This window comes from Parasteatoda tepidariorum, chromosome 2 (assembly GCF_982258835.1).
Source record: "Parasteatoda tepidariorum strain Cologne lab strain chromosome 2, Ptep-v5.0, whole genome shotgun sequence".
Classification (NCBI taxonomy): domain Eukaryota; kingdom Metazoa; phylum Arthropoda; class Arachnida; order Araneae; family Theridiidae; genus Parasteatoda; species Parasteatoda tepidariorum.
Genome location: NC_141756.1, coordinates 15,303,168 through 15,327,176, shown reverse-complemented (window position 1 = coordinate 15,327,176; position 24,009 = coordinate 15,303,168). Strand labels below are relative to the sequence as shown.

Sequence of the window (24,009 nt, the reverse complement as noted above, 5' to 3'; positions counted from 1 at the left end):
CACTTTCAAATTCTAGAGGAAAATAAATTAAGTCTTCTTAAATAGTTTACTAAGTTAAGATTTCCAGATTTTTCCAAAGTATTTTAAAATGCACCAATTCGCAAATAAACTGTTCCTGAATGAAGAAAAAATTTATGGTAAAATTACCGTATTGTAAGGTTATGACATTTCTGGTAAAATAAACGCGTAATCCTAGTTAATGAAATCAGCGGTATTTAAACCACATGTAGTAATTTTTCTGTTCATATGGTTTTACGGTTTACCGGAAATTCTGGTTTTCAAAATTATAGTCCTTATTACTACACATTCAGTAAAAAAATACAAAACTGTAAAGTTAATTTAACCGAATAAACGGATTTTATGTCATTCTCTAAGGTATCACGGTAAAATTACCAAATTTTATGACATTTATAAAATTTTATCTCCCATTATTAAACCATAGTTGTTAATTTTACCAAAATCGTTAGTAAAGCACTTCGACGAAAAAACAAAAAATTTTTTTTCTTTCTGGTACCCCAATGGAGCCAGAAACACGCCAAATTTTACTATTTTCTGATGGTTTTAACTAAAAAAAAATTTCTCAGCGTGCACATGAATTCTTCTAAAAAAATTTATAGTTTTCAAATCGAGTTCTAAACGCTTTGTAGAGAAGTTTTTTCTAAAGGGAAATTAGATCTAATAATATATTATTCTAAATTTTTCTAAAAAAAAAAATTCATTTTTTGAAACATGTAAATTATTATTTTTAAATTTATTTCATTCATTTAAAAATAATTGAAGTTAACTGTTAACTCTAAACAAATAGCAAATCTCAAACATAAACAAAAGCAAAACAGATAGGCAGGATAATTGAATGAGATAGCTATCTTCTTTTTTTTTTATCAAGCAATCTAATCTTTGAACAGTGTTAGCTAACTAGATTTACCGAATCTGCATACAGGAGTCCGTCATTTATCATGGTCTTTATGAATTCATTTGTCATGAATTTCATAAAGTGGAAGAAGAAAAAAAAATTTAATATTGAGTGCGTGACAAATCTGATAAAGAATAATTCTGAGACAAACTCTCCAACAAACAAAGTTTGTTGATCCGTTTCGAACTCCAGTCTGTCATCGCGTGCACTACCCTCCATCACTAAATGATGAGCGATGGCCAGTCACTAATGAGCCTTAACCATTTTCACAATGGGATTATGTTGCCCGAAATTGAAATAATTCTGGACGGCTTTCACTCTTTCTCTGGTAGCACCTCAAAAAAACAGGATGCTTCGTACGAACACGCAAATCCTTTCATGCAAATCATCCACGCAAATTAAGTCGATTTCATCGAATAGTTTATACCGCTACAAACATCGCCACAGTATTCCCATCAAATAACTGTTAAAACCACAAATTTGAGAGGTTTTTCTTAGTATCGATTGCATATTTTTCGTACGTGTGTTTAGCCTTTTTGTTAAGTTTTACTATGAAGTACGTCAGTAAATGTTGAAGTAAGCAAGTAAAACTAAGATAAGACTAATTTGGGAACTGTTTCCTTAAAAAAACACGTTAGAAACACTTGTCAGCGTTGAAATAAACAGGAATTTTTATTGTAGAGATTTTGCAAGGCCACACCTAACTCTAATGTTAACGCTATTTGAGTTTCACAGCGTATGCGCGAAAATTCCTCTACAAATCGCGATGTCAATTAGGGTTAGCGGTATGGTTAACACCAAACGTACCCAATGCAAAATTTCTCTAATGTGCAATTATACGATCGCATGTCGTAAAAAGAAAAAAAGGTTTCGTGCATTAATTTTGATTGTATTTGAAGGAACAATTATTTAATACAATATTCTCCAAAAGAGAAATTTACAAAGAAAAATTAGGTATTTAAGATTTAAATTAACTTTAAAGTTACAAGTATATAGAACTCATATTATAAGATAAAAATAAAAATTAAACAATGAGGGAAAAAAAAGGAAAAATGTTTTTAAAAGAGAATAAGAAAAAGTATTTTCGCAACAAAATTTCAGAAAAATATAAAATTAGAAGCGAGATGCACACATAGCAAGATAAATTAGAAGCGAAAATAGACGTCTGTGCTCTAGCTTTATTTTCAGAACGGTTTGCTTCCTTTTTTTTGTGTGTGCGCTCTTCACACTATTGTATTGATATATTTTGCTTTGGCTATATTGATACTATATTAAAAAGGACTATTGTGCGAATAGAATGGTGTGGACTGAAGATTATAATCTTTTTGCTGTTTTGTTTTACTGCTTTCTTTCTCATTCCTCAAAATGCAAATTTGTATGTTTTTTTTTTCGAATTTTAAATATTAAATACAAATACTTTCAAATCTAAAAGATGGAAAAAACAAACGGAAAAAAAAAAATCTTATCAAGTTTCAAAACATGATATTGGATGCTAAAAAATCCACGTATGCCAATTTTTTTTTTAATTTTTCCTCATCCCGGCAAAAAAAAAAATATCAATAAATAATTATTTCACATAAAACATGCCGAGCTCATTTTTTTGTGCGAAAATCACAGCTCTAAATATCAAGCGGAACCTGATTTCAGCTTTACGAAAGAGAAAAATAAAGAAAAAATATTTCTGGTGTTTTCTAATCCATCCCCATCAATTTATCCAATCTTCGAAGATTACCCGTAGATAGATTACGACATAAATTTGAAACGTCGCTTTTTATATACACATCCCCGCATTACAAGCATCCAGTTGGGGGATCATCATAACGTTCGATTTTCCACCACGCAGAGCATAATTCCTCGCTTCTAAAACCAATAAGCACACCTAATAACTTCGGGGTGTAATTGGGCTTTTGATTCTTCTACCAAAACCTCCCTCCCCCGAGATACAGCGTAAAGGGGGGTTGGCGCACCTTTTCGAATATTTTTTTTTCTTTGGAAGGTGTGCGTGCCCGTCCGTGAGAAGATAGAGCCTCAGGCCGTATGTCCGATGATATGTTTGATCATTTATTCAGAAGGTCAAAGGATGATTTCTTATTGCGCTTTATTTGCTTTCTCTTCATTTAATCTATTTTTCTGAATTCAAACGTGAGTGTTCATTCGTTCTTTTATGATTTACCTAATTACTTTAATAACGAGACGTGAGATGAGATTTAAAATGAAAGTGGGGAATACAGTTCCTGCTGTATATACCGAGTTTAATTTCCCTTTATGTAATTTCTACTGTCGTAAACTAACTCGTTTGTCGAATTGCTATGGAAATAACAATGACCTAATCGATTAATAATGTTATAACAAAGGAACAAGTCTTATTATGAATAAACTGAAAACTCATTTTGCAGGTATCTAATTTATCATTTTCTAAAAAAAAAGAAAGTAATCAATAGGCTCTGAAAATAAGTGGATGTAGTTTAAATCTGATGCCATTTATGAAATATTGTATGAGTTTTTCAATTAGCTTTTTTTTTTTTAAATATTTCATTTCGAACTCTATTATGAATTTTTATATATTTTCGTCGTCGACAATTTAGCAATACGAATTTTTTACAGATGAAAAACTAAATTCTTTTCTGACAATCGCGTAAAAAATCTTAACGCTTAATGTGCGCAAAGTAAAAAAGTGGATGAATCGTGGGTTTAAATTATCTTGATGTCGAACTGTCCGTGTGAGGCTTGCGTGATATATCTCTACGTGTAATGCAAATTTGGGCTTTTATTCAATTAGATCTTCTACGAAGGTGAATTTATTTCAATGCTTGATCTAGGAGTCACCTTATCTTTCGGATTAGTTTCAAAATTACTAGACTATGGAATTGAGTATTTGCAATAAGATTTAATATGGATTGACTGCTTAACGTCCGTTAAAAAATCGAATTGTCTAACTTAAGTTACCGTAGAACAAAACAAAATCTAGCCCATCTTTTGTATAAAACTGGAGGCATTTTAGGAGAAAAATTTTATCTGGAAAGTTAGGAACAAACACTCTATTTGTCTTAAACCATTCTCCATACTCCCTAACATGGCAGAGCACTTGGCTTCATTTTTCAAGGATCTATCTTTTAATAGTTATGGTAGGAATAACACATAATTTCGACCACGGTCAGGCGACATGTACAGAGCCTGAACTGCTACCCCTCTCTCCTATTTTTTACTCCACAACCTACGAGGGAACTTTCAGTCATGGCAGATTTACAGCGCACCTAGCAGCTTACGCGTGCTGGTTTTATCGGCTGCCAAAGATCGAACTCTCAATCTCCGGCTCTCCATAAGCGGTGAGAGTGACGACTTCACCAATTGAGCTCCACCCTCCCCACAATCAATTTCACTAATCACTCACATTTCGAACATGCAATCTTCGCTGCAAAGGCACATCTTTGCAAAATATTTTTGAAAAAAAAATATTTTTAGGTTTAAATCATGTTAATATCTTCTCTTTTCAATTTCCATATGATATTTTTAAAAATTGTTTACAATAGTGTTAAAAACATTAATAACTTTCATTTGAATTGTATCCTCAGTAAGTATGCGAAAGAATCCGACTTGTAATTAATTTACCATCTTCATCATTAACCTTTTGGTCGTTGAATTTAAAACGGAACTTCTATTTCAAATTATGATAAATGAGTTGTGGCTCTAAGGACCAACTGGACAACGGATATGCCTTGCAGCGGAAATTTCAGAGGAGAGATAACAGAATTGAGAGCTCTTTGCATTCAGCAACAAAAGGATTTTACCTCCCGACAAAATAAACAACCGCATCAAGAATGATTCCTGTTGCAAATTAAGAGCTGGGGCGAACACTCAGATAACGGGGCGGGAGTAATTAAATGCGCATTTATTTGATGACGCGATTGTTTGTAACGAGAGAGCCATTCTCTAAGTTGGAAATAAAGAATTTCGTTTTGGCGAAGGTGAAACAAAATTAATTATGATGGATTGTATAAAATTAAATATTGCTTATTTTGAAGTGCTGGGAGCAACCAATTGACAATATGCAAGAGAAAAAATATAACTTAATGACAAAAATTAATTTGTTAATCTTGATAATACTTTTACCTTGGTGATACTTAACTTATGACGCCATTCCTGTTTATTAAGACACATCTTCCGTTGCCATCTTTAATTTTAGGTTAAATATTTGATTTCCGTTCGTTTGATGTTTTTATTCATATGATGATTATTCAAACTAGTATTATTTGGCATTTGAAGTTGCAGTTTTCAACTGCAAAATATTTTTCAAAAGAGGTGAAATACAAAAGACGTCGATTTATCAGACTTTATGAAAACTTCGATGGTTTTTTTTCTTTCTTCTATAAACGGCAAAAATAAAATGTAAACCAATATTAAACGTGAAAAATGCGGATATTAATTTTAGATAGGTAATTAAATACTGTACAATTGTCTGATTTTTAGATATTATTTTAATTTATTTACTTTAACTATAGTTAAAAACTGATAAAAACTGTTTTCTGTTCTGCTGAAAAAATCTTTGTACTTAAACTAAACTACTTTTCTTTTCAAAACATTCTGTTATAGGGTGAGGGTCTTGTGTTTTATGTACTTTGAAGGATATTGCCGATATCAGTTTGTTTGCGAAAATTTAATAAAATTATAATTATAAAAGCATAATTAGAATTTTACCCTTCTGTCTCTACTTTGATGACAATTGAGCTCGATTAGGTCGAAAGAGACTTCTTAACTTTTCATTCGATTTTTTTTTCCAAATATTATTATTTTTGACAGCAATGTATTAAATTGTGAAAGAAATAAAAAATTACATTTTGTCTAACTAACTACTCATTTTTCTTTCTTGCATTTTCTGAAAATTATAATGTGTAAAAAAAATGCGCTAATGCTAAATTTTCAGTGCAGCTCCTTTAGCTGTCTTTCGTAATCGTATAAAAAAAGTAGAGCATCATAATTTGGCAAAGTAGCTTCTATTTGTGTTATCTGGGAAGGATAGTAGGAACGATAAAAATAAATAAATAAACGAAAATGACGTTATAGCGTTAAGCTAAATGTCATTTTTATCTCGACGCTGTTGAAAATAACAATGAAAAGTAATAAAGTATCGATATGAAGCAGCTTATTAACAGATAATAGAATGTCTAAGACAAACGAGAAAAAAAAAATTCGAATAAACAAACAGTAAAAAGTGCCTAGTTAAAAATTATTCGTTGAGCTATCAGTGATTTTTTTCCCGCCCAACACTCCATCTTCTCAGCCGCAAGCGACTCGGTTGACATCAGGTTAATAAGTGTTGGCATATTTGGCGATTTATCGCAACCACTTGAGGCTCGTGGGATATTTTTTACCCCGTGAGAAATGATGGGCGGATCCCTTAATTGCAATGGCAAATGAAAATTGAAAATCGTGGAAAAGAATTCATAACATTTACTTTGTTGAGTGCCGCTCGTTTTTCACACGCTATGAAGGATTTCTTTTCTTGCACGCTATATTTGAATTTTTTAAGGCTACCTTCTCTGTACGGAACTTGGAATAGTAACTAATTACTGCATTTATAATGACAAAATGCTCTTTGATTCGCCCATTTTCAAACAAAATTCCTTTTGATTCGCACATTTTCAAACAAAATTCCATTTGATTGATCATTTTCGAACAAAATTCCTTTTGATTTGCTCAGTTTCAGACAGAAATGTCTTTAGTCTTGCCTATTTTCAGATATAATGACTTATGATTTACTGATTAGTGATTTCCAGACAAAATGACTTATGATATACCTGTTTTCATATACAATGGCTTAAGGTTTGCTTATTTTCAAACAAAATTCCTTTTGATTCACTAATTTTCAAACAAAATTCCATTTGATTTGCTCATTTTCAAACAAAATTACTTTTGAGTTGCTTTGCAGAAATTTCCTTAAATTCAGATATAATGACTAATGATTTACCTGTTTTCGTGTATAATGACTTAGAATTTATCTATGTTTCAATAAAATGTTTTGTATTGCTTTCTTGCTCGAAAAACTTCAGTCCTCTTTGATTATTTAATTTTCAGGATGATAGAAGTCTTGTTTTCCATTGAATTAATGCCTACATGCTTAAAAAATATGACTATATGCGCCATCCATCTATTTATATAGAGGCGTTGAAGTATTGCAGGAGTAAATTTTATATTACTTTGGAATCCCTCCTACTTTTGTCAAGAAAAATATGCAATCGCTTAAGTCAAAGCTTTAATCCAGGATTGAAATCTTTTTAATTTGATTTAAATTATTTTAGAAATTTACAAATAATTTTTTAGAGCTAAATAGAACTTAGTGCCTAAATCAGCAGTTCTCACACGCCTACGCTTCAATGGCAAACCAAAATATATCCTTCCCGCGTAAGGTGTCGAACATGTGGATTTTTTCACAGAAACAATATTAATCGCCAAACCATAAAACCTGTACTTTGCTCCATAATACCATGCAACTTTAATATGAATCTTGTTTCCAATCAGGTTAAACCATTGTATTGTATCGTGTAATCAAGTGTTAATTTGCACCATCATATACTTTAACTAAATATCATATTAATGTTGCAGCAAATTTAAACGATATTAGGGTTCGATACAATCCAAACTGTCTTACGGTGTATTAATATGAGCTTATGGAGTACATCCAAAAACTTTTCTCTGGTTCTGTTTTTTTTTCGTTCTATTTTTAACCTAACAAAAAAAAATAAATTATTTGCTTCATAAAATATACGTAAAATTATAAGTGTCTAAAAAGCTTGAATTTTTTCATGTATACAATTTCAGGAGTGTATTCAACTATAGAAGTGAGGGAATTTTATTTCATTCTGAAATGAAAATGTATTCCCTTGATTTTAACCCCTGTTATTTTGCAAAAACGCGTTGCGCAAGGAAGACTCATCTGAAAGGGTGAGGTTTAGAGATGCCCAAAAAATGAAGCTGAGAATTTTTTTCTTCTTTGATTGGAAGTAGGGGGGGAGTGAGTGACGAAAAGAGGTTATCTTAGAGCCGGTTTTTCATACCCATGATGGACATGCGGTGGGTTTGTCCGAAAGCTTCAGAAATTTCGTGGTTCATAATTGCACGTGTGGTATTCAGCATAAGGATGCGAGAATGAGCTAAATCTTTAGATGAAAATGAACGATGCTGGGGGAAAGGGGTGGCAAACTTCACGCCCTGCCTTTCCCCTTATCTTTACGACCCCCCAACTTTTGTATATATTTTTTTTCATTCCATATTTTTCGCTCTTTGCCCAACGATAGATCATTCTTAGTTACGGACGTTTTGGGCAAGCCCACCTTATCTTCTCAGACAAAGGCGCCTATCCAGAAATATTATTTGCGAATACAAGCCCTATTATCACCTCGTTAGGACCTGTTCTCACACTACTGTTCTTTTCCCCAATCATTTTACCCCCTTTTTTTCTAAGGGGGGCAGGGTGGAATGGAGAGATAGTGCTAATAAGACCATCTCCAACCTTTTCCATGTAAATAGATCGTCTTGCAATCTGAGTCCAATCGGAATTCGTACTTTATATCACGTGTATGATATGTATACATATTTTTTTTTTTTTAAATATATATTTGCAGTCTGTATTCTTTTCTGCTGGAGACTTATATGTAATAATCAAATGTTCACACCCATTCACTTTTCAAAAGAAACTGGTATTTTTCGATAACTTTTATCGTGATACTTATCATCCCCGCCTTTCTCACAAGTCAGTGACCAAGATGAAAGTACGATGATTCATATCAACAGAAAAATCAACATACTCAATTCGCATCGTTTATGAAACAATTACGAACGTTTTGTGGAATGAAGTAATTGAATTAGAAAAATATTGACTAGTTTTATTTTTTTCCCCTCCAGTCACGATGAGACCAGTTGAAAGTATAATTCTCTTTCGTGTTATTTTTTGCAAATAAGTTTAAATATAATTCGATCGATTTTTCAGCTTAGCTTATTTAGTAAAACTAGATGGTCAAGTATTTCATTGGATTTGTGTGCTTTCTTTTTTCTTTTTTTTGGTTTTCTAAATTCGGGAAAAAAAATTAATTATCTTTAAGTTGATATTACAAAAATGAATCTATGTTACAAACCGAAATGTCGAAAATGGTTAAAGATTCTGTTGTATGAATAAACGTTAAAGTTTATATCTTGATCTGTTTTTCGCATCGTAACGGTCGCTAATTTGGAGTACTAATATTCAGCCGAAAGGGAAGCTTTCTAAAATAGTCATTCAAAGTTCGCTGTTTAACGCACTTGCAACCTTCTTTCACTTCGAAAACACTCAACTTAGATCAACCACTAAGATTTCCAAAATGCAATTACGTATTCAAGTAAATCAAGGTTATATAAGACTGAAAACTTTTTATCAAAAAACTCAATTTTCTTAATGTAACTCAGAACCTCGCCGCATCAGTTACTTTGAATTTTGATAAAATCCTTCATTTCAATTTCAATTAAACACCATCACGGAATTTTTTTTGTTGCAATAATTAAAAATATCTAAGCTTTTAAGAATAATTATAACAAGCCAAGCTTTTTCTAAACACCCATTTATGCGAAATTGTAAAACTTAATAATATATATATATATATATATATATATATATATATATATATATATATATATATATATATATATATATATATATATATATATATCAGGGTTTAAGCTGAGTCTAAAAATTCATTAGCAAAAAAGCTGAAATCTGAAAAAAAGTTTTAGCAAAATGCTAAAATGCCATTAGGCTTATAAAATTACTTTATATCAAACAAGTACTGTAAGTTATCTGACAAAGAATAGCTTAATGTACAAGAATATCAAAAAGAATACCTATAACAAAAAAAAAACACATTTATTATTTATCAAAACATTTTGGTTTATAATTAACAATCTTCCTTTCTTTCATGTTTGCCCATTTTACAAACGCTTCTTGAAAGTTAAATGCACTTTCAGGGCCCTAAATATTAATCATTAACAAATATATATATCATATATTCTAGCCATTTTTGTTGATCGCTATGCTTCATCTCGTTTGATCACGTTTTTTTCGTGAACGCTAGCGTCATGGTTCTTCTTGCGAAAGATATTTAGATTTTTTCTCCTTCTTGTTTGATCAAGTTTTTTTCATGGATGTTAGCGTCATGATTTTTCGCGGAAGCTTTTTTTTAAATGAAATTTAGTAAAATCCTTTAGCAAAAATGCGAAAATGCTTTGTTGAATTTTAGCATTTTTGAGGGGTCTTTTCGCATTTTGCGAAAAAAGCTACCGTAGCGGAAACCCTGATATATATACTATATATATATAATAGGCATCATGAATATGTAAGCAATAAAATGTTCCTGATCATTTTTCTCCTGGAAATTTTGGAAACAATTAAAGTAGTTTTTTGGACGCAATAATAAGGACAGCTTCATAATATATTGTCACTTTGAGACAAAATAAGGCTCATCACTATATTGCCCCGAGCCGTAGATATACACAATTCGATTACAGATACTTCGAATCCAAATTATTCACAACTTTTATTAAATTTATGCAGATCTGTAAATGAATATTCATGTACCTGTCAGAAACCATAAAATGAATTTACTTAAGATTCATTTTTAATGAGAAAAGAATACCTACACGAAAAAACTTAATAAATAAATAAATGTGCCGAAGAAAATGTGTTAGCAAAAGTGATTTTGCAAAACCCTGGTTCACACCCTGCGGATCTTTTTTCCTCCTTATGCAAGTTTAAAAATAAGAAGAAAAAAAATATTAAGAAAAAGAAGCAACGCAGAAATGGGAGGGTACAATGTACCATCAATTAACCGCAAGAGATGCTTGTCTTGAACTTGATCAGGCTTGTAGCTTCTCAACAGCAATTAGCAACCTCCTAATATACAAAAAAGCGATGAGTGTATGGCCAGCACCTTTGCAAAAGGGATGGAATAAAAAAGGTCACAGCTAGGTTGGTTGGTATTTTTTAGGTTGACCTTAATTATTTTTGGTGCGATGAGCGAAGTCGGGTCCATCATTTATCTTTTGTCTCCCGTGACGGGTTTGTTTGCGGATAGCTTTTGTTTGTGGACGGATCTCTACGGGTGGTACAACAGCCTCTTTGGTGTCTAAACAGGGTTCTCATCAGCAGAAGAAAAATACCTTTTTTTTTCTTCCTTTCTTTTCTTTCACACCCCAGAACTACCTAAATTGGCAGGCTGGATTCCTTATTACCTGCCACTGTGTAGATGGGAAAAGATGAAACAAATTGTAGTTTTATTTGTTCTTAGACGGTTTAGAATACAGCTGCCTCATCATATCCAGGCGACAACTTGTTTTAGGGTAGTCTGAAACTGTACGGTCTTATTCAAGAATGGATGTAGTGACTAGTGACATTTTAGAGAGTTTCAGTAAATTAGGTTTTAAGTTTACACGTTGTCATTATAAAAACAAAAATAAATTCTATTTGGCCTTTATTTCTTTGGCCAGAAACTTTTAATTGGCGTTATCCACGAATCCCTAACACCCATTTTAATTGCTTGCGTTATAGCATTCTTGACGCATTGATTTGCAGCCAAAAGATAGGTTTAAGGTTACACGTGGATTGTTTGCTACGAAATGCACTTCAAACCTTCTTTCCTTCCAAAATCCTCATAGTATATTCATCCCCAGAGATCGTTGAAATAATTTAATGTTATATATTTAAATAAGATTTTCATATTTTTAAATAAGATCAGACTAAGTTATACATGAATATATGATATACGAATCGTGTGGTTTTAATATTTGAATATACTTTTCATTTTATTTTTATGCAACATCTTTTAAAAGCATATACTTGAAACGAAAATTAAGAAACAATTTCAAAATAATAAGATGATGTAGTACACAGCTTTTTTTCAAGTTCAAATTCGGCCATAAAAGAACAAAACTTTTGGATCTTTTCTGAAAGTTTTCGCTAAGAACAGCTTATGTGTGTGTGTGGAACTCGGGAATCTAGTAACTGGAATAACTATTAAAAATTTTCACCCATTAATACAGTCTGACATTCGATTGATCTGCATCAAAGATAGTATTAAAAAATTCATTAACAATACATTATTTTTAAATTTGATTAATACTGTGTGACAAGGATTGCATAAAAAATAAATAAATAATTCACCCACAGTACCTTATCTTTGCATCCGATTAAAACTTGGTAAGAAGGATCATATTAATAGAAACTTCACCCACGATACTAATAGTTGCACTCGATTAATACTATGTTACAAGGATTGTTTCAGAGAAATCACCTGTAACTGATTATTTTTATTCCATACGTTGCTTATCCTGAGTTTGCAGGGGTTGACAAGAAAGATAGGGGGGCACAAATAGATCCGTTTGGCTGTCGTTTTACGGTTGGATAATCTTTGACAGGAGTTTTGAAAGCGACGTTACGGCGTCGCCTAGCTTTCTCTCCCTTTACCCCGAAATAAAAAAAATAAAAAACTTTTTCATTGAAAGGACTCAAATGAAATACGTCTATATAACGTCCTGAATTTATATTTTTTTCCTCACTTCTAGCGCTTTTTTTCTTCTTTTTTTTAATTAGAAATGTTCATTTCATTATAACTTATGTCTACATTTGTTAATGTGCCTCACGTTGCCTTTCGAGAAAATATGGAGAATATAGCGAAATACTTAAACATAATTTACCGAAATAGTTAAACATTTATAAGGCCAAAAAAAAAAAAAAATAACGAATGCTGTTTTTTAATGTTTATTAAATATTTTTCACCAGATCTATACTACGTTACTCTAATATAGCTAATTAGGTAAAATTTACTGTGGGTTTTTACAGTATTATTTGTCACGTATGGCTATATTAAATAGAAAACTACTCACAGTTTGCTAACATGAAAAATTAGCTATTTATGTATTTAAAACGAATGATGCAAATAAAATCTTGAAAGTGCTTATAGGTGCTGAACGAAACAGAAATCAATTTATGCGTGATCTCTTTCTTAATAATCAGAGTCAAATAATTACAGATATCGATTTTTATTAGTATTTATTTGTTTAGTTTTTCTTGCAAAAGCTTTGAAGCTAACGTTTTAGATAATTTATTGATAGCAAAAACTTATTTACATAAAAATAAAATAATTAGATATTCACAGTAACTGTTATAAAACATTTGTAAAACAACATAATTATACAACAGTAATAATTATTGAGCCTAGGTGGCTCGGGGTATAAAGCGCTCGCTTATCAATGAAGTGAACGAAATTCAAATCTCAGTGATGGCTGGTCGATACGAATTCCGCATCCGGCTCGCACCAACTACAGTGCTGACGTAAAATATCATCAGTGGTAGAAGGATCATAGGTTAGAGTCCTCTTTCCCTTAGGCTAACTATTAGTGGATTTCGTGGTTTTCTCCTAACCAGGTAACGCAAGTAAGGATTAGTTCCATCAGAATCCATCAAATTTCCCCTAATACTTGAAGCAGGAGTTCCCTTGTCGTCTGGATTGGGTTCAAAATTACAAGGTTAAAAAGTTGAACACTGGTAGTCATAAACTCAAAATTTGGTTGGGTGATTAACGACGATTGTAAAATAATAACTATTATATGGCAACTAATTGTTATTTAAAAATTAATATTTTAAAAATATTATTAAAATATATTTACACAATATTTATGAGACAAATGTATAGCAATATAATATTTATATAACAGTATCATGATTATGTAAACATAATAATTATTATATGACTATTAAGAAAATAATGAAAATTTTCTTCATTTAATATATCTTATCAGAGCTACTGACTTATTAAACTGCAAATTCCATAGACTAATTTGTCAAATCGATAGACATAAAAATATACGCCACTTCTAATTGCTGCAGATCATATTTCTGGATTTTACCTCTGGTTATTATAACATACTAAGCTTGTTGAAATCCCATTAATTATATTAGTGTAGGATGAAGCTCTTAGTTCTGAAATATGTGTGACAATTGTGATCTAATAGCTCGGTGTAGAAAAAAGGAAAAATTCTGCTTGTGGTCTTACATGTATGTGAACATTATTTTGTGCTTCGTAACACGTTCAAGAACGTACGCCTAGAAATGTGGTAGCAACAGCTTTTTAACGCCTTAAAAAACTCTTAAATTTCTCTGATCTTTTCTAATGGCTGAACTCGAGTTAAGATTTAAGTTCTTTATGAGTTTCGGATATAAGAAATTAATGGTTGACGCCAAATGCTTTTTCTTGGCTTTCAACTCACGTAATTGTTCCCATCTACTGACAACAAATTCGGTGAGAGTAAAAATGGTACAAATAGTTTGAAAATCTGATGGAGTTTTTATTCACAGTTGCAGATTTGATTTTAAGATTTGATTTCATGAGTTCATTTTAACATGGTTGGATAAAGTTATTCCCCCCCCCCTTGTAAAAATTTTCTGAAAAAGTAAAGTCTAATGACGGAGTTTTCTTTTTCTTTCGCTTCTTCTTTCGCTTTCTTTCGCTTTTTAAAAATATACAAATCTTACATAATTATTTCTTGTTGTTTAAATAATTATTTTAAAAAAAATGTAATTTCAGCAACATGAATGTATGCCTCAATGATGAATTCTTCATGTTGTTAAATTTTTTGGAGAAATCGGGCGGAAAATTTAGAAGTTATTGCGTCTGCAAACAGTTTTTTTTTTTTTTTTTTTTTTAAATATTTAAAATCACCGATAAGTATTTAAACGAAGAACAAACAAAAATTATATCAAAGTGAAGTGAACCTGGTGAGAAAAGCGGGGTTGAAAACATCAAAACTTGTTTGATCACCGAGAAAAACAAAAAGGCAATTTCTAAAAGCACCAAGTTTCACAGAGCAATTAAACTGGTTTTGAAGACATTTCGCCTTCCTCTCTAGTAATTCTACATGTTTCGACAACGTTTTTGTTTCTTCTTGTCCTAGGTGATGAATGTGATCCCATTCTTTTTTGACTAAGATTAAAAAAATATATATTAATGGCAGTGAAAGCAGAATACGCTATATAACGTTTCATTATATGATTTATTTCTGACCGTTATTCAAACGAATTTTTTATTGATGTCATGTTGTCAATTAAGTATTTAAATGACGACATGACACTTAAGTATAATAAAAAATTCGAAGAAATGAGTAAAAAAAAAATCAAAGAAAAACGGTGCATTAAAAATAAACGTGACAGACACATTCAGACAGGAAAAAGATTCGCCAAAGTGGGGGAATTATGGGAAACTGTAGACAAGGCTATATTTAATGAGAATGGATAATTTTCGAAAACTGAAATAATTAGCTTCCACAATTTAAATGTCTGATTTCCGAAATAAAAAAAATGTGTAGGTTGGCTCCTTGAACTTACATTCACCCCTGTGTATCATTTAATTCTTAAAATGTGTGGGTGCTTTGAAAATTAAACTACATTTTAGATACTATTGACAGTTAATTAAAATACTAAATAATTCCAGTTTTATATCCAGCTAATAAAAATGTTGAATACGTGTTATTATTTCTTGCATACCACGTTTTTTTTTATAAAAAAAACTTCAGTTAATAATAATATTGTAAATGTAACTATATTGAAGAGGAATTTATATTTTCTCTTAACTTTTTCAAACAATTTTAGAACCGTTACTAGTTTTTCAAGTTATTATTTCAAATAAAGAAATTTATTCTGGTCCAATATTGTAATTTTTACCTGAATAAATAAAATACCTAAAAAGCAATAAAAAAGTACAATCTACTTCGATGCTAAAAACATAATATTAGTTAAATTTCGAAGAAAAATGAAATAAGAAAAAAAAAATTATGAATGTCAAAATTGCTATTGCTTTTCTAATAAGATAATCTTAATGACACGATTACTTTACAATAATAAAAGAAATGATTAAATAGTTTATTTCTTTATTTGTTTTTGTAAAATGTTGGATTTACGTCACTTTCGAAGTAAACAATTTAAATAGAAATGGAAAATATTTAGTGACTTTTCTTCGTGAGGAAAATTATATCACCGTCTCTTCTCAAGATTTGTACGGTCAAGTCTAAGCAAATACACGGATAGAATATTAAGTGTTTTAAATGCATCTACTTATAATCTCGTATCAAAACACAGATAAAGTTTTTACTTTTCAATTTTTATTTTTAGCCTTTTTTTTAATTCACCAGCTATTAATTTATTTCGTAAGGTTGTTCTTAAGATTTTCATTCTATTGGAGTATCATTTTATTATTCCACAAGAAAATTGTTTTGTTGGTTGCTGTTTTCCTTATTTTACTTTATAACCGTCGTTGAACAGCCGATCCAATTTTGACTTTTCGGTTACCATTGTTCAATGCCGTAGCCTTGTAATTTCAAACCCAATCTATGAGACAGAACTCTCGAATCAAGTATTAAGAAAATTTTTGCCTTCGTGAAGGACTTTTTGATGCTACTAACCCGAATTTGATTTACATGGAGAGGAAAACCACGAAAACCTCCCATGGTTCGTCTAACGGCAAGGGGATCTAACCCATGATCCGTCTACCACTGTGGATATTTTACGTCAGAACTGTGGTCATTGCGAGCCGGGTGTGGAATTCGTATCGACCAGCCATTGCTGGGATTCGAACCCGGTTTACCTCATTGGGAGACGCATGCTCGATCCTTAGAGCCACCAGGACTCGTTGGTTGGTTTTAGACTGGAAATTTTTTTTTGTTGAACTTCAAAGTTATTTAATTTTTATTTTTATGATTATTATTATTGTAACAATGTTTATGCTTCATGCTGAAAATAATTTTTTATTTATTTATTTCAGTCCGCGGCGAGGAGAGCGGGTACGAGCTGCGCGAATTGTAAAACGACCACTACCACGCTCTGGAGACGGAACCAAAACGGAGAACCAGTCTGTAACGCCTGTGGACTCTACTACAAACTACACAACGTAAGTACACATTTTAGTCAGTTAATCTTTCTTTCTTAAACACTTTACGTGAATGAAAAAATCATCATAATCAATTCATAAAATACTTTCAAAAGTGGTAAACCGTACATACCTTGAATAAAAAAAAGTTTCAAAAGATATTGTAAAAGGAGTACACATTACATTGAAAACTGTGATTGTACAGAACAAGTTACAACGTATAATTTGTACTATTAGTTCCAAAATTTTAAACTCAATAACAATCTTGTCAATAAATTTCCAGTTAATTACTTTCAACTAATTGCTTTTCCAATGCAACACATTTTTCGACCATTATTTTTCTACTGTTTCTTAATCACGAACTTCATTACTTTCAATTTTCCCACATCAAAATCGAAAGAGGAGAAATAAAACAAAACCGGAAATGCAAATTTTTCTTAAGAAATATGGGAACAAAAAAAAAAAAAGAAGCAAATACTCTCCCTCAAATCGTGATATGTTGGGGAAAAACAAACACTGAGTTATAATTGAACAAAAAGTGGGGTATTCAATTGCGTAATAGATGCAATTCATGCAACGCGGGGAGGGAGAAAACGATTTCATGCAGTAATGTGTGTCTATGAGGAACAGACTCCATATATATTGGAATACATATTTGGTGGAGAACCATCTATAATTATTTACTCAGTCATCATAAATCAGAAAGGCACCGCTGGAGGGGTGGGGGATGCTGAGGATTGAGAAAGTCATGACCCCTAAGGTTAGATTCGCTGTCACCCCCACATACCTGCTCCTCGTCTGCAAGCTTACATGATTTTTTTTTCCTTTCCCTTTATCGACGTTACTTTAGTATTTTGTATTTATTCCGATTTTGTTATTTATTTTATAAAAAAAAGGTAATTTTAAAAACTGGAATTTGTTCAAGGCAGAATTCGATAGTATACATTTTCGAATTTTTGAAAGACATCAAAAACGTGTTTTCATTGAAGATACTGAAAAAAAATTTGAAGCTTACGTTTTACACGCTTTTATTTGGAATTTAAAAAATTATTTTTAATTGTCAGTATTTTTTTTTAGCTCGTTCCGATAAATTTCCAAAAGTTATTTTAAGAATCGAAATTGTTCTGTTTAATTCTGCAGAATTCGATAGTATACACTTTCGAATTTTTGAAAGACGTCAAAAACATGTTTTCACTGAAGATACTGAAACAAATTGTGAAGCTTACGTTTTGTACGCTTTTATTTGTAATTTAAATAATTATTTTTATAGTGTCAGTATTTTTTTAGCTTATTCCGATGCTCCGATAAATTTCTTAAAAGTTATTTTACAATTCGAAATTGTTCTGTTTAATTCTCTGTTACTTCTTAAGAAGGAGCCATACAACGGGAGAACCTTTTCGTCTTCAGATTATCTTTGACTTCTATTGTTAATTTAAAATAAAGGGATACAAAAAGTCCTCCGCGAAGGCATATGTCTTCCAATACTTAATATGGGAGTTCCCTTGTCTTCTGCATCAGGTTTAAACATTGGTAGGCGTTAATTCGAAAATTTAGTCGGCTGTATAACTTACATTTTCTCGTCGAATTTTGCTTGTTTTTCTAACTCCTTCTGTTTAGAAACCTCTTTTATACGAATAGAAATTATACATATGGGATTTTTGATTATTTGATTGATTTTACAGCATTTCCAGCAATCTTTCATCTTGCACTATAGCTCATATCCATCAACTCAAAGAATTGCCTCTCTCCCAATTAAATAAAAGCGTAATTGCAAAGGCAAAGATTTTTTTATATCTTTACCATTTAGATGTGCATAAAAAAAAGAGCATAGGCCCCGCAAATAAAACAAGCAATCATCTTCTTGTTGAAAAGAAAACATCTTCATTTTCCTTTCTGCCACAGTTTATCAAACCAAACATTCACGGATCACTCTTCAGATGTCACAATATTTTACTTCTCTCTAAGAAGGGATGTGATATCACCAATTAGTTGCATATTGCGAACGCCCATACCGAGGAAATGTTATTAGCCGTTTTCGTCGCAGTAAATGAAGTGACGACGGGCGCCAGGGATTTATGAGTTGACGCTCGGCGCCTATGCGTATCGTCGCCGAGGAACTTTACCCCTTTTCCGGGACCCCCGATGCTTTTATAGAAAGGGGTTTTGGAAAATAACCAGTGGTTTGACTTTTCGGATGGCGACAACATGACAGAGCTAGAGTTCATTTTCACAGTGGGAGAGCTTCTTGAATCAAACTATCCATAGCAAAGCTATTATTCAACCTTGACTGATTCCTTAAAACCACATTGGGGGTTTCTTGAAGTTGCAAGAATGAACAGTACATTTGGTTTGTGTGTAGATATATATGAGTTTCTGAAAAAAGCTGTAAATTCAGGTTGATGTGTTTGTTTTTACCCAAGGATGGGGATCATCGTTGGCGCCAAACGGTTGTAAAACGGTACATTCCGGAAGCCTTTTCTATTCGGGAATTTGAGAAGAATGGATTGGAAAAAAATATTCTATATATGCATGGGAAACAGATAAGTTTGATGACTATTGGGTGAGGGAATTTACCAACGGAATTTTTTTTTTCTTTTTGGTCAACAGGGTGGTCTGAGTTTAGGAAATTCCAAGGATTTTTCAATTTGTTTACTCTAGTTTCTAAAGTACAAATTGTAATTCTAAATTAATTCTTACAAGAAACCTTAACTTTATTTAATTGTTTTGATTACGAAAGAAATATTTCTTTTAACGAATTAAAAAAAAGATTCTGAAATGTGTTGTTGATTATAACATTTTAAAAGCAACCTAGAATTTCTTATTGCGGTATTCCTTTTTTTCTACAATTTTTTTTATTGCGGTATTCCATTTTTTTTCAATCATCAGATGAATTGAGATGCTGCAAGATTTTACTATGCGAAAGCACATACCTATTTCATATTTTAGCTATGTAGTGTAACGTAATGTAATTTTATTTAATCCTAATTATAGTACTATTATTTTTTTAAAAAAAATTCGAAACGTTAGCTTATTTAACAAATCATAATTTTGTTCATTATTAGAATTATTAAAATCACACTTTCATTTTCTGGTGAAAAATTTTTTTTGTCTAGATAATCCTGATAATGACCATTATGATGCGCGGTAAGACCTTCGACTTACTGGTTGCAAATTTTAAATTTTTGTTTTAATATTTAATAGAAAAATAAACATTTCTCGTAAAATGTTTTTAAAGATAAATAATTTAAAAGTCATAGGTCAAGTAAAATCATTGCTAATAGAAGTAACTTTCAGGTTTCAAATATTTAATGGGTGCATATATATTTTTTTAAATATTTATACAACAGTGTAATAAGGCAATAAAAGGTATTATTTTATCATTTGTATTTCTTAGTTATAGTTATTTTAATTCGAGAAATCAAATTTAAAGTTCGGCATTCTAACTATTTGCATAGGAATACAGATATCATATGAACTTTTCATTTAGCTGAATTTATATATATTTACAAAATAACTAAATTTTTTCTACCGAAATCTTGAATAATTTTTATGTTTAATCATTTTTATAATTTTAATAAGTTCGAACATTTCTGCAATTTTTGTATGTTAGAACATTTATCTACTTTTAAATACTATAATTAAATTTAATACGATTAGCTATGTTTGAAAACATCTTATTAAGCTATATTTGGAAATATTTTAGTATACATATTTTTTTTAAATTTCATTTTAGTATTTTTAATGTCTGCTTTTTACATTAATGTAAAAAATAAAAAAAAAAAAGAAGAAAATATTCTTATGAATTGGTAGGGAGAGGAATTTTATGTTATTCTTTTAAATGAACAGCAATTACTCCCTCCGTCCTAAAATTAATAAACATATAAAAATTAATAAACATATAAAAATTAATAAACATATAAATGAGATCTGTTGTTATTAGAAGAGTTTATTGGCATCTTCCAATGATCTTAGGAATGAGAACTCACGGCAACCCTGCAGAAAAGAAAGAGAGAGATAGTTGGCGCCAGCAGCCTTCCTCCAATGATTCTGAGAGCATGAAATATTCTCGGAATCCCGGGTGCGCGCTTCAAGTCCACCCGCAGAGAGCCCCGCACGCGACCGGACCCCCTGCGGAAAGGCTTCTCCAATTACGTCTGCTCTGTCTCCCACCCCCCTTAACCCTCCTTTGTCACCGCTTTATTTTCAGAATTCATTTTTATTAGAGGAATCTTGGAAATGCAATAAAAAAATTTTGTTGTCATCTCACTTAGCGGGGTTCAGTGCTTTTTGCATGTAATGGGCTTAAATGCTTTACTGTAATTTGGATCCGAGACGAACTTCTTGCGTATGAAAGTTATCACACGCATTAATCACTGATTTAGGGCCGTTTAAATATCACATTTTTGGAAATTTCAGACTTATTTTAGACAAAAATAAGCAAATTACAAACCCCCTCCCAGGTTTACGTGAGAAAGTCGTAACTCTTCAGCCTCCTGGTTTTTGCTTTGACTTTTAATGTAGCAATATAATTTTAGGATTAAGTCAAAATAAAAGATGCCAATTGGCATAAAACAGAACTTACGCTTTAATTCATTTTATTAAATTATGCGTAGAATATTTAGAAATCTTTGGTGTACAAAACTTTAATCTCTGAACTTATTAATTTTTCCCCTAAATTCAACATTTATTCCAAATGTAAAATTTCCTACAAATGGAAGAAAAAAAAATTTTTTTTGTTTCATTTTTTAGCTTGCATTTTATAAAAATGCTGAAAATAAATAAATTTTAATGTATCTTGCGTAAGCATTGTCTTTAACCCCCTTGTCTGCAAAAATGCGCAAATCACCAGCTGCACCCCTCTGTTCTATGACTACGTAATAATTAAACGGCCTCTTTAAGAGCTGTTTGCTTCTATAATTTAAAGGTTGCTTTTGAAACTTAAATAAATAAAGTTTGTCATAAACTTGAAATAGGAGGTTACAAGCCTAATAATGAACTCATGCATTTTTTTTTTAAAAATAAGTTCGGATGTTGACGTAAAAATGTTCTCAAATGTGACAATTTCATTTTATTTATTTTTCTCAGCCAGTCTCGATTGCAACTGAATAACTTTTCAGTTGTCAAAACCTGCTCTCAAAAACTAAAAACTGCAAAAAATATTTAAAAAAAAAATATTATGAACTAGTAGCTCTATCGTCTATTCCAGTAATCGTCTTATTCATTGTTAAACAATGTTTACCTTAAGTTGTAACTACTATTAATAAATATTGCAGGCATCTACATAAAATTGTTATGAATAATAAATATGCATAAGTGAGCAAAAATATAAGTATAACTCTTAACATATGCGCAAATATCCATCGATATTTAATAATCTGAAATGCTTTTTTTTTCTCTCACATATTTTAACAAAACCAAGACATGCAACGATAATTTTTATATTCTTCTACTAAATTTTTTCATTCATTTATAATTTTCCACTTTATGAAGTAATGCGCTAATATTCCCTGACTTTTATACTCGTATTACAATCAAACCAAGCCATGCAATGTTTTATGATAAATTTTAATAATATAGTACATATTTAACAGCGTTATTTTGTATTGACTTTTAACTAAAAAATACAATCTAATTTAGAACGAAATAGGGGAATCCCCACAAATTTAAATGTCTCCTCAATGTCTCCCCTCAAATTTAAATGCCTTCCCACATTTAGAACACATTTTTTTTTTTTAATTTTCAATGAGAATTACACTAATTAGCAATAACGAGAAATTTTGGATAATTAATGAACGAATTCCTTAATTTTTGCATAAAAAATTCGAAGAAATTAAAGGGGACTGTGAGAATTCCAAATGGAAAGAAGAAAAAATTCTTTCTATTTTTTGGATAGCTCTAAAGAGAAACCAAACACTTAAGAGGATGTTCTCACAAAATCGATTCGAAGTGAGGGGGAGTGAGTTTTAAGAAATGGCTCCTTTTTTTCATGACAGTATTTTTGGGAGTAGAAATTGAAATAAAAAAAAGCTCTTAATATCTAAAGAGAGAATGGAGCGGAAGTAGTTCGCGAATAAAAGCCTCTGAATAAATAGGATGCGGGAACATTGAAATACAAATTCAGAAGAAAAAAAAAAAATAATAAGAGAGATGCTATTTTACTAATCATTTAAGATTTCAGCTTTAGCTATTATTTTTTTTCCGCCTTTTTTTTCTGATGCTTTGTAGATTTGATCAATGTTGATTTTTTTTAATATTATAATAATCATTATAATATTAAAAAAAATCAACATTGATTTCAAAATAAAATATATTTAAAAAAATATTTTATAAAAAATATAATTTTACTGGACAAATTTTAAAAACTCCTTTTTTTCCTTCGAAGTTTAAAATGTTTTTCAATTTATTTTTCTGAAAATTAGAAAAATAAATTTGTTCTGTACCTAAAATTTGTTCTGTCTTTTTGTTCTGTACCTAATAACTTTAGTCATTAATGTTGGGATATTAACGGAACATGTTTTGTCGGGCAATTCATTTTTCCTTAAAAATATTAAAATCAAATAATGATTAAAATCAACCAAAGTAATTTCGTTTGAGTTTTTATATTTAAAAGGAACGTGTAACAAATATATTTTAATTTAAAGACATACATTGTTAATTCATATGTTGTAGCAATCAAGCACACATGTGTTAGCGAATCTTATTTTCCAGATTTTTTTCCAAGTGTCTAATAATAAAAAATTAAACGTTAGTTTAGCTATAGTTGGTCTTAAATGAATTATAATTTGAGAAATATGAGAAGAAAAAACATGAAATTCCAAAGATATGAGATTTAAACCCTATTTAAGGCGAATTTAAATTTGTGGATGTTAAAAGTCGAAATTAAATTATGTAACATAAAGTATTTAGCGAAATATAATTACAAGGAAAAACAAATCTCATTAATTTAACAGTCTTATGGTCATACTTGAGTTAAAAATCATAAAATTATTTTTTCGAGCTACGGGGACTGAACGTGGTGTGCACTCTCCTATCCCCTGATCTGGGTTCGAAACCCAGCGGTGGCGACAGATGCGAATTATAATTCCGGCTGACACCAACCATAATGCTGACGTGAAATATCCTTGGTGATAGAAAGATCGCGAGTTAGAATCACCTTTT

At 30.9% G+C, this 24,009-nt stretch overlaps 1 protein-coding gene across 12 annotated transcripts in view; it reads left to right on the top strand.

Annotated features, from left to right (window-relative positions):
• LOC107448880 (endothelial transcription factor GATA-2-like) overlaps window positions 1–24,009 on the top strand; it is a 304,855-nt gene that overhangs the window by 262,922 nt on the left and 17,924 nt on the right. For all 12 annotated transcript variants that reach the window (XM_071187723.2, XM_071187711.2, XM_021147696.4 and 9 more), the window contains 1 exon segment: window positions 16,747–16,872. In XM_071187723.2, the coding sequence (XP_071043824.1) occupies window positions 16,747–16,872 (126 nt within the window).